A 12,150-nucleotide genomic window follows, 5' to 3' on the forward strand; every position below is an offset into this window, starting at 1 on the left:
TCTTGCCCCTGTGCATGGGGGTGCATGCAAGGGGGCACATATTGTGTCCCCCCCTGTATTTCTGTATCCCTAGCTCCTGCACAGGAAGAAATGCACAACATGGTGCATTTCCTTCTGTGAAGCAATGTGCATTGCCGGTCTCGCGGTGGTGCTCCTTCGGGCTCACAAGGAGCCTTTCAAACAGCACCGCCACAGGACTGCCAGCTGCCCGCCCGCCAGACCAGAAAAAACTTGTCATCTGGTAGGTAGGCAGCAGCGGGTCTTGGCGTTGTGGGATAGAGGTGGTGGCGTGCTGCCCACTCCTGCACTGCCAAAACTTGTAATCAGCCCCTAGGTGTTCGACAATGTCAAGTTTTGACGAACAAGTCAAAAATCACATAATTTCTAATGCCAAAGATGTTAGGTGATGCCACCGTAGACAAATGTACCAATGATATCCCTGGGGCTTGCAGAAAGTGCTGGAAGGGCTTTACCTGATAGCCCAACACTAAGAATAAGTGTAATACAATCTGATGAAGGTTTGAGGTCAACTCACAAACTGATTATGTTTGGGATCTTTAATAAAGAAATGAGGGAGAATATGAATAGTGTAAAGTACATAGTGCAGGTGCAGCCCCCTTCTGGTTTAAGAAAGAGGAGGGCTGTTAAACTTCACAACAGCAGCTGCCAGAGCAAAGCTGTAGATGACAATGTCATTTATGGTAAAGTTTCTAGTTGTGAATTAATTAAGCTTCTTTAATGGGAAGAGCTACGTAGGGAATGAGTAGGAAGATCTCTTCATAGAGAATGAACTAGTTAATCACCACTAGACAATTGTTAAATAATGTGTCATTGATTATGTTAATATCTACTGTGTCTGCAATAAGAAGTCAAGTGGAGTTGGTGGGACTTAGACCATTGTAAACTACAGTTTATGGGAATCAAGTATGAATTGCCAAACAAAAGCGCTGGAGGGGCCTAGAGCATGGGAGGCCCTAGTCCAGACATTAAAGGATTATCAACCAACTGAAGAGGAGGAATGAGCGCTCAACATCCATGTGATTGAAACAGACAATACATAGCTTTGCTAGCCCTTTGAAGCACTGTGAGATAGGTGTGAGATTCTGATAGTGCCCACACCAACGATTTTATTAAAGGGGGAGGGTGTTGAGGGAACGGGAGGGTTGAGTATTGGAACGGAAGCATTTCTGAAGTAAGGATATACTACGGTGTCGGTTTCTTTTGATTGTATGATGCTTGCATTGAATTACTAAGGTAAGCTTTACAGAAAGCAGAATAAGGCAATAGCGTAATAGGAATGGTGGAACCGGGTAGTAATTGTAGAGATAACCTAATAGTGTTTCCAGGATTTGTTCAAGTTGTAGGTTGGGGGGAAGGGTGAAAAAGAAAAGTGGAAATAAAGAATTCTTGTTGGTTGATCATAATTGCATTCATATTGCATATGAGCGGACACTCCTTTCCTGACTCATGCCGCCCGACCTCCGGGTTGTGGGCTAAATGGCCGTGTGCTGCAATTTTCAACGGCATGTGCGTCGCACATGCCGGATACTGGACTGTTGCTCGTACTAGATCACATTGTACTATTCTGCAATAAAAATACATTTTTTCCCCAAACAAAATGAATTGCCAAACAAAATACTGAGGATGAGTTATATAATATTTTTGTTCCAATTGCAGTTGAAGTCAAGTCCAAATAGTCTTGAGTTCCTTCATGAGGGGCATATCCGTCCAAGCTCCATATGCCACTCTATATGTCTATCTGCCCTTTTCCATAGAAAGTTCTTTGCAATGCCGCTTCTACTACAGCATGCTCAGGAATGAATGCCCTTTTGCAGAAATGTCTGAAAGGTTTGGTCTGAAAGGTTTGGTGATATGGTGCTACAAGCAACATGCTCCCTTATGGTACTTACTGCATCTGTCTGCAGCGATTCGTCCTCCGGCCTTGTCTGAATGTCCACAACACCATCACTGTGTCGAAAGGCACAGTCAGCAAGAGCGTCGTAAATGGTCAGCTTCTGGACCTTCAGGCTGTACTTCTGAAGCCATTCCCTTGAGCTCACATAATCGTCTGACTTGGCCTGACCCAATGGATTCTCGTTCTTGGCTGTGAAACATACAAGACAATTCTAAAAACAAAACTCAGTCATAACGGTTTAAAAAGATGCTCACATACTCGCCTTAACCATCTTTGGTTAATGCACAATTAATATCAATATTATTGTATACACCAGTACTCATTTACTGTGACAGTTCTTGAAGTATAATAATAATATTAATGAACAGTTATACTAATAATAATACTTCAAAAAATTCCTAAATTGCATACCACAAACACAGTGAAGGACTGGACTTTCTCTAAGGTCCAGCGGTGCCAGGGAACCACACCTGAAACCTTCGTGGGATACCTGTTCAGCGCACAAATGACAGAGACACGGGACACTTCCTTCGGCGTCAAAGATCAGCGTTTATTACTGCAGGGAGGCAAAAGTCACAAGAAGTACAACAGAGTGTAGGTTCTGAGAGTCTGCTTCAAATTGCAAATGTGGATCGCTCCTTTTATACACATTTTCGTCATTGCACAACACACGGACAAAAGGTTACAACTCAGTTCCCACAGTAAACTTCAAAAGGACTTCTTTCATGTTTTCAGAACCTAGGAACATAATTTCAGTAACATTGCCGGTTCCCAACTGTAAAAGCACATCTTCTCACCATTAGCCACATTCCACTCTAGTTGTAAACGAACGAAAGAAAGAGACAGGAACCGCTGCCAGGAAGACAGACAACAGTAAAGGAAAGAGTGTGAGGGTAATATCGGAAGCATGATCACAGGATCAAGGGATTCGATCCTAACACATGCGCGGCTGAAACAATAGACCGGCACGGCAAGATTACCCTCAAGCGGAGCCATCTGCCTTTGCAGTGTCATCCCCTCGTCATAAAAGACGCACAAAAGGAATATGCATCTTCCGCAAGGCTTGGGAACTGAGGGTCATAGCGCGGACAGTTGCCTGCTCGCTGACTACGTGAGGGCAGGAAACAAAATGGGTGCCGTATCTAAAATGGAACCCGAGGGTTCAGAAGAAGAAACGCGTAAATAAGGTGAACCCTTCCAAGTAGTGTAACGAAAACGCGTACACTTACTAAACTCGTTATTTACGGTTCATAGATACCAAACTTGCCCATATTCGACCATGCCCAGAACATCATAACGATTCTCACGGAACCTCAGTCGCTCCTTTTGCCCTCATGTAGGCAAGAACTAGTCGAAGTCGGAATCGATCTCGATGTTCATCAGATCATTCAGATGTTGTTGGAACATTATTCTATCCATTAATGTCTCTTTGGTAGCAGGTGGCCTTCTTATACACGTTGTAGCACAAAGGCCACATAAGGCAGGACCACACTGTACACAAAGACAACACGTGAACAGAAACATAACAACAACCCCTATGATCATCAGAATCTTCCAACCCTATGTCGACATTAGGCCCCAAAACCATCCTAGAAGCGTCCAATCTCCCTCGTCCACGTGTATGGACTCTGAGATTTTATGCAACTTTGAGATGGCTTGGTAAACGGTTGGAGCGTTATCAGGTATGAAAATGCAGCAGCTCGAATGGATCACCTTGCACACACCACCTCTATCTGCTAGTACAACGTCTAGAACCATACGGTTCTGTAGCGTCATAAGTCTATCCGCCTGAAGCTCTGCTGTCAGGTTACCAAGGGCACTTGCAGTTATGTTAGCGGTCGATTCCACCACACGAGTTAACTGTCTCAAGTTCCTACTATTAATCATAGGACCCCAAAACGGTAGGAAACCCTTAAAGAAGTCTCCTGCCTCTTGACCGGCAGTATCCTCTTTACTAATAACGCCTCTCACAACTCTGGTCTTGTGATAGTCTGAGGCGACGGTAAAAGTCGGAAGTAAAAGATTCGCGATATAACATGTGCCCGAGAAGTCATGGGGCAACCATGTGTATGCGCGGTCATAACACACAAAGTAGGTACCCTTGGCAGTCAGAAAGACAGGGGAAGAGAGCATCGGTAAGACGTACGTGTCAACACAAGCGCTCTTCCCAAGCTGAGCTCTCGGATTTCGACCATGACCTTGCAGACAGAAACGACCCAAGTGAGGTACGATCCAGATCGGAGACGAGCTTTTAAGCTGTCTATCACCCACTGATACACTATACTCAGCGTCACTAAGATCCTTATATGCTCGTACTTCCTCCTCTGGGATAAGCGATACGTTAAAAATATCTCTATCTAAATCAGTAATAGCTATCACCAAAGACTTGTGGTACGGGCCAGGACCAAAACCTGCTGAGTGTGGCTCACGATGGGGGTAGGAATCTAAGGCACTGCGAAACATACTTTGGAATGCTCGAGCTGACCCCTGGGGACTATAAGGAAGAACTAAATACGGAATACCCTTATCCATGGTATGTGGCATTAACCCACACACCCAACAATTAGTGGTATTCACCACCAACTGATGCTGATGCAAGAGTTGAACAAAGGAATTGTTCATAAATTCCGCACGTCTGACTTGTTCATGTTGAGGTAGAAGATGAAAGGAATGTGGAGAAATAGTGGAGGCAGGATTCAAATCATGTGAAGGAGGAGTAGGCGAAATGGAAGGCAATAATAATTGAATCCCAAAATACGTTCCACCCACCAGCAACATAGAAACAGTTAGGAACAACATAAAAATCTGCAACAAAAAATTTTTGGTGCGAAACACCTTATGCAATTTAGATCTTTGCGCCGACATTTTCTCTCTTTTCGACAGCATAGTAAATTCCATCCTCTAAAAAACGGTCCGTGACGTTCTTGACGCACTTCGTTCTGAGTAGCGATTATCAATTCCCAGGAGTTCCCAGAAATCGACAAAAGAAATCGACCTAGTGTCAAAAACCTGCTAAACAGAAGAAAGTACCCGCACGGCCCTACGGTCAACCCAGATGGAAGGTTTTAAATGAATTGAACATTCAACTTAATATAAGTCTCTTAGCTGCACGAAAAGAAAAGGGTACACACAATATAAAATGTCCACAATATTCAAGGCAAATGTAAGGGGGTAATGTAAAATCAAAAATAATAAAAGTATTTTATTAGTCTTTATTGCGTGGTCGAAGAAAATATCGACATCTTCCGGGTCGAGTCTGCTCTTCAAACAACGGTTCAGATAGCAAGGCAATGTTCGATTGTTCAGACAATAATTCAGGACTTGAACTCTCCAATGGTGATGACGTAGACAAAGTTTTGGTTGATTCAACAGGGATGTCTGATTGAACTAAGCCGTTCTCTACAAGCTGAGCATCACTGAATGGCATAAAGCCCGGGACCGTACTGGTCTCTGTCGAGGCGACTCCTTTCTTGATCCATGCATCTGCTGGCAAAGGAAACGGAACTTTCTTGGTGTGGGTGGCATGCACCCAATGCTTTCTGCCTTCCAGTCGAACCGCCGTCCTTGTTGCCAGTAACACCTGGTGGGGACCCACGAACCTTGGCTCAAGATTTCGTTTTCATCCAAAATTTCGAGTAAGCACCCAGTCACCTGGTTGGAGCCGATGACCAGGTCCCTCAGTTTGTGCCGGTAAAGCTTCAAAGACCTGTTGATGAATCAAACTCAATTTAGCAGTCAGATCATAAAGATAGTCAATCAACATTGGATATTCAATTCTGTTAAACTCCTTAGGCCTCGGAACTCCCCAAATATTGGCGGGACGGCCGAACACAATCTCATATGGGCTAAGCCCTACTCGAGAGTGCACGGTTGCCCTGGTCGATAAGAGAGCTAAAGGCAAAGCATCCGGCCACGATAAACCAGTCGTTGCCTGGATTTTGGCAAGTTTCAGTTTCAGGGTGCCATTATATCCTTCCACCAAACCAGCCGACTGAGGATGATTAGCGCTATGAAATTTTTGGACTATGCCTAGGCCACGACACACACTCTTCATCACACTTCCCACAAACTCACTTCCGTTATCTGACCATACAATCCGTGGCATTCCATACCTAGGGAAATATTCCTTGAGCAGGATTTTTGCTGTTGACAGGGCAGTATTATCCTTAAGAGGGTAGGCCTCAATCCATCTGGAGAACGCACAAACCACAACTAGAACATATTTCAGATTATTGCATCTCTCCATATGGATGAAATCCAATTGGATAACTTCAAAGGGACATGTAGGGGGAGCAAAGTGACCAGGTGGAGTGGGGGTGCCCTTACCAGGATTATACATCAAACATACCATACAGTTCTTAACCACTCTCTCCGCACACTTAGTAATCCCATCATTCTTCCATACAGGAGACAACAACTTGCATATGCCTTTCGCGCTAATATGTGCCGTGCCGTGGGCCATTGTAACAACAGCAAACACATATGCATCCGGTAACATCCATCTCTGTTTCTCTGACAAGTCAACCCAACATCCATTCCCGTCTAACTTCCCCGTGCTTTCTTTCCACTTAGTCTTTTCCATCTCAGTGGCCTGGTTCTGTATTTCCTTTACACTTTCAATTGTGTCTTCACACATGCTAGTCTCCGCTGGCCATCTCACTGAGCTCGTAACATACATTCGATTTGTCAGATCTCTGGCTGTCTCCTTAGCAGTCTCATCCGCAAATGCATTACCACGGCCCACATCATCCGTCACTTTCCGATGCGCACTACATTTAATTATGGCCACCTGTTTAGGCAATGTAAGTGCCACTAAAAGATCGTTCACAAGCTGCCCATGCTGGATCTTCGTGCCATGCGACGTAAAGAACCCTCTTTCTCTCCACAATCGACCAAAACTATGTGCTACACCAAATGCATACTGACTATCGGTAAACACATTCACCCGCTTGCCTCTAGACAACACGCACGCTCTTGTTAATGCTATCAGTTCGGCCGCCTGGGCCGAATTCTGACTCAATCTCGCAGTTTTCACAACCGTACTCAACGTCACCACAGCATACGCAGTCGTCACTTCACCATTCGGCAACTTAAAGCATGAACCATCAACATACAAAGTACCATCGGGATCTACCAATGGAGTGTTTTTCAGGTCAATACGACCCTTCGTCTCTTCTTCAGTTCTTGAATAGCAATCATGTGGTACTGTATCACCTGATTCCATGCCGATCGGCAACAATGTTGCAGGGTTCAACACATTGCAACGTTTTATCCGTATATGACTCGCAAAAAAGGTTAACTCATACCCAGACAACCTTGCACTCGTCAAGTGTTGAGTTTTTGTTCGATTCAAGAGAGTGTCAACTGCATGCGGAACCATCACCGTAAGCACATTATCCATGACCAGACCTGTGGACTGTCGAATGGACACCGCAGCTGCCGCTGTTGCTCTTAAACAACTCGGCAATGCTCTAGCTACTGGGTCTAAGGTCGAAGAAAAGTATGCACATGGACGCTGTTTGTCACCAAATTGTTGCGTCAAGACACTCAACGCACAACCATCCCTCTCGTGAACGTATAGTGTAAACGGCTTACTGTAGTAAGGGGTACCTAACACAGGAGCCGAACACAACGCATCACGTAATTCAGAAAAACTTTTCTGACACTCTTCAGTCCAAGGCAAAGGAGTCGGAACATCCTTGCACGTAAGAGCTAACAATGGTTTCGCCAATAATGAAAAATTCGGAATCCATTGTCTGCAGTATGACGTAATACCTAGAAAGGCACGTACATCTCTCTGAGTTTTTGGCACAGTCATTCGGGCAATCGCTGCGTTTCTTTCTGGGGTCAACCTTCTCCCTTCTTTTGACAATAAGTGACCTAAGTAGGTTACTTCTTGACAACAATATTGCAGCTTAGAAGGTGACACCTTGTGATGTAAGTCACATAAATGCCGCAACAACGATACTGTAGCAGTTCTACAAATATCCTCGGTATCGGCTACCACCAACAAGTCGTCAACGTATTGAATCAAAGCCGCACCCGTCGGTAACACAAACGCATCAAGTTGACTTTTAAGGGCTTGACTGTAAATCGATGGACTTTCACAGTAGCCTTGAGGTGCGCGTTTAAACCTAAAACTTCGACCTCCTAATGAAAAACCGAATAGATCTCTGCTTTCCTCAGCGATCGGAATACTAAAGAAAGCATTCTTTAGGTCGATCACCGTGAACCAGGAGGCAGAAGCTGGAATCAGGGTCAACAAGGCCGTGATATCAGGCACCACAGGAAACTGCGGAATCACGATTTTATTCACCTCTCTCAAATCAATTACAAATCGGTACACAGGAGGTTTAGATGGATCGGTTTGTTTCAAAATGGGTAACACAGGACTTATACACACATTACCCCGAGTTTCTTCGATGACATCTTTTTCGATCAGGTCATAAATGATCGCTAATAGCGCTCGCTCACCATCAAGAGAGATACGATACTGAGGTATACGTGGTAATCGAACATTCGTTTCCAACTGGACCACATAGGGTGGAATGTTTAACAGGCCCACATCATTGGGACCTGTGGCCCATAAAGACGCAGGAAGAGAACTCAATTCCGGTGGGAACTTATCCATTGATAGGTACATAGGAGAGATAACCCTCTGACCTAACGTAAGCTCCACTCCTTCAGGAGAGCAATACAAAGTCGCATATAACCGTTTTAACAAATCCAGACCCAAAAGATTCTCACCACACCCAGTGGATAGAATCAATGGAGCCTCCAGCTCACGAGGACCAATCGCAAGGGACAAAGGGCTAGAGACAGGATTGCTAACAGGGGTGCCAGAGAATCCAATGGAAACATTTGTTAAGCCAGACAAAGGTGCGCCAGGGAGTTTGGAATGCATGATGGAACTTTTTGCTGCATCAGTGTCCAACAGAAAAGGCTCAACTACGCCAGATGTGGCAACCGCGACGTAAGGCCCTCTCTGATCAACTGGAACTGACACTACTCCCTCTCTTTGTCGATGGCTGTCCTAGTAACGATCGTCTGCAACAATCTCATGCTTAACATAATAATCGTCCACATGGTACTGTGCAGATTTATCGGACCCCGCATTTCGCTGGTCGAAACAATTATTCGCATCCGATGAAACAGTAGAGCATTCATGATTTTGAACGAAACCTCGACCTCTACCTCGAGAGGCCTATTGAGGACCACCACGACCTCCCCGAGCCGAAACATTATTATAACGATCACGTAAAGCGGGACAATCAAATTTTATATGGCCCTCTCTCCTACAATATGCACACTGATTATACCCAAGCGTAGATCTAAAGTCAGAGGAGTCAGAGCGCGACTGCATCCTAGTGAACTGGGCTCGTGGTCGATACTGCTGTTGTAAATCATTTTGATTTGAACGTGGAGGATATGCCTGCTGCAACAAAACCTTCGTTTTGAGCTCCTTCGTTTTCTTGTCTGAACGATCACTTTCTTCCTTTTCCCTATTCTCATAATATTGAGCCGTCGCTAATATCTGTGCAGTGGTTGAAACAGCCCCTGCAATTTCCGAATTTTTTAATTTGTTGCATAGCTCTGGCAACAAATTTAACACAAACTTATCAACAAACAACCTTTGGCCTCCTTCGGTGCTCATGTCCTGACCACTATGATCGACAAATGCCTCCTCGAATCTAGTAAAGAAATCGGAGACACTCTCGTCTTTCTTTTGCTTGCAAGCCGATAATTTATCCCAATTCACCCTCATCGCTGGCATGAGTGTTTTCATAAGTGTAATGATTTTCTGGGGTAGATCCAAAATTAACTGCTCAGGCTTAGCCCCACCAACTTGTAGTCCATCAGCCGCTATTAGTGCAGGCCAATCACCGCCTAACTCATTCACATGATTCGTTTGGCGAATTTTCGCCCAAATCGGTTGCGGTACGACATTACCAAACAGCATGTCGATGTCAGCGAGGTTCATAATAGTAGCATCTACCAATTGGGACAACTCCTTATAATAACCCGCCGGATTCTTACGCGGATCAGGCAAAGACTGTTTCACCTGCAAGACTTCTGATCGCATCCATGGGAGGTGTATCCAAACACGTTGGAAATGTGGCAAAACTGGGGGATTGGCAGCAGGAGCACCTGGCATCCATACTGGCGGAACCTCTCTCATAGGATATTGACCAGAGGTCGTGTTCGTATTATAGGTGTCATCATCAAATGACACACGAGAAGGCACTGTGGATCTAAAGGCTAACAATCGCTCTAATGCTCGTCGTACATTTCCACCCACAATCATACCGTTCGAAAACTGACTCTGGAGTTCCGTCATCTCAGGCGGTACATTATCCAAGTCATCATTATACCATTCTTCTCTCAAAAAGTTACACATTTCTTCAAACATAAATCTCTGAGTGGGCTCATTAAACTGAGAGAATGTATCAAAAACCATGCGCGGAGGGTAGTTATCAGGGTGTCTTATCCATCTACGCGCCATAGTTACCAACGTGGCACTCTCCCTTCCACCAGGGATTTGACTTCGTCTCTGGGGAGTTTCAGAGACATCGGATCGAAATAGCGATCCAGAAAGTGGGGAGTAAAGGGTAGCAACAGTATTAGGGATACGATTACGAACAGAAGGAGAAAGAAGAACAGGAGCAACAACATTAGAAGTGAACGTAGGGACAGCAGAGGTAGCCAGGACAGTTGAGGTAACAGGAACAATGGACTGAGGAGGTACAGGCAAAGGAGCAGTAGGAATAGGAGCAGGTGGTGGGACAAACGCAGGACCAACAACAGGCCGACCAGCAGCCGCTAGAACAACAGGAGGAACTACAGGAGGAACTACAGGGGGAACTACAGGGGCTGTAGCACCCTGTGCATAAGGAGGTGGTGATTTCAATAAATAGGCTAACAAGGGATCCTCCTTCACATCTTCTTCCTTTTTAACATGATTATATGGTAAAACCGGATAACATTTATCTACCTGCATGTGATGCAGTCTAGTAGAAACTTCTATCTCTTTTTCTGCTTTATCTCGCTGATATTGTTCTGCACCTTGCATAATCGTAATGATACCTTCTTTTTTATTTTTCTTAAGCTGTTTGATTTCTTTCTGCTTGGCCTCTTTCCGCCATAACCGAAAGGAATCAAACATAGCAGGCCTAGCTTTCTTTTTAAACAATTTAGCTTCAAGATTATCTAAAATCGTAATTTCAAAACTTCCATGCGGTGGCCAACTAAGGTCACCATCGTTTTTCGTATAACGAATCCAATATTCATTATATATAATAGGGCCTACACCATGTCGACTATAGAGCTCATAAATTGGAGTTCCAACTGGAGGTATCGGACACGAGTCCTCCAACCGGGAATCAGTGTTATAACATTTAAAGAAACCAAAGAAACCACTACGGCTAGGCATCTTGCTCACTAACCAAGTATCAAACTTCAAGGGTTATCGAAGCGCTAAATCTTTGTGAAAGACAAAACCCTCGGTTTTTGGCAATTGCAACTGTCAAATAACAACTAAGAACCAACAACTAAGCACCACAAATGCAATGGAACCATGCAAAACAACTAAGCTTCAACAACAACCAAGGATACTGGGAGCGACCCACAAATACTTAACTGAAAGTACAATGGCGTCACCAGGAAGGCCCGTTTATCGTCTCGCCGTACAAAGGACTACGCCAGGCGCCAAAACAGGTCGACAGTCAGGGCATCGGTCCGTCGCAGCCGTCAGGAGGCGGGAATCTTCGCGGGAAAAATCTTCGGACCACTTATTTCGACAACAGGATCGATGAAGCGGGGTGCACCTTCCCTCGGAGATTTCACACGAAGTTCCTCACAATCGTCAGGCTTTGGACCGGTACCGCTGATGTCGCCCCACGTTGGGCGCCAACTGAAGGACTGGACTTTCTCTAAGGTCCAGCGGTGCCAGGGAACAACACCTGAAACCTTCGTGGGATACCTGTTCAGCGCACAAATGACAGAGACACGGGACACTTCCTTCGGCGTCAAAGATCAGCGTTTATTACTGCAGGGAGGCAAAAGTCACAAGAAGTACAACAGAGTGTAGGTTCTGAGAGTCTGCTTCAAATTGCAAATGTGGATCGCTCCTTTTATACACATTTTCGTCATTGCACAACACACGGACAAAAGGTTACAACTCAGTTCCCACAGTAAACTTCAAAAGGACTTCTTTCATGTTTTCAGAACCCCGGAAC

At 44.9% G+C, this 12,150-nt stretch overlaps 1 protein-coding gene across 1 annotated transcript in view; it reads right to left on the reverse strand.

Annotated features, from left to right (window-relative positions):
- Nucleotides 1-12,150, reverse strand: part of VWA3B (von Willebrand factor A domain containing 3B) — a 1,052,517-nt gene that overhangs the window by 787,620 nt on the left and 252,747 nt on the right. Inside the window, exon 10 of the mRNA XM_078658240.1 lies at nucleotides 1,911-2,104. Coding sequence (XP_078514366.1) covers nucleotides 1,911-2,104 — 194 coding nt within the window. The remainder of the gene's footprint in view (nucleotides 1-1,910; nucleotides 2,105-12,150) is intronic.

This window comes from Lissotriton helveticus, chromosome 8 (genome assembly GCF_964261635.1).
Source record: "Lissotriton helveticus chromosome 8, aLisHel1.1, whole genome shotgun sequence".
NCBI classification, from domain to species: domain Eukaryota; kingdom Metazoa; phylum Chordata; class Amphibia; order Caudata; family Salamandridae; genus Lissotriton; species Lissotriton helveticus.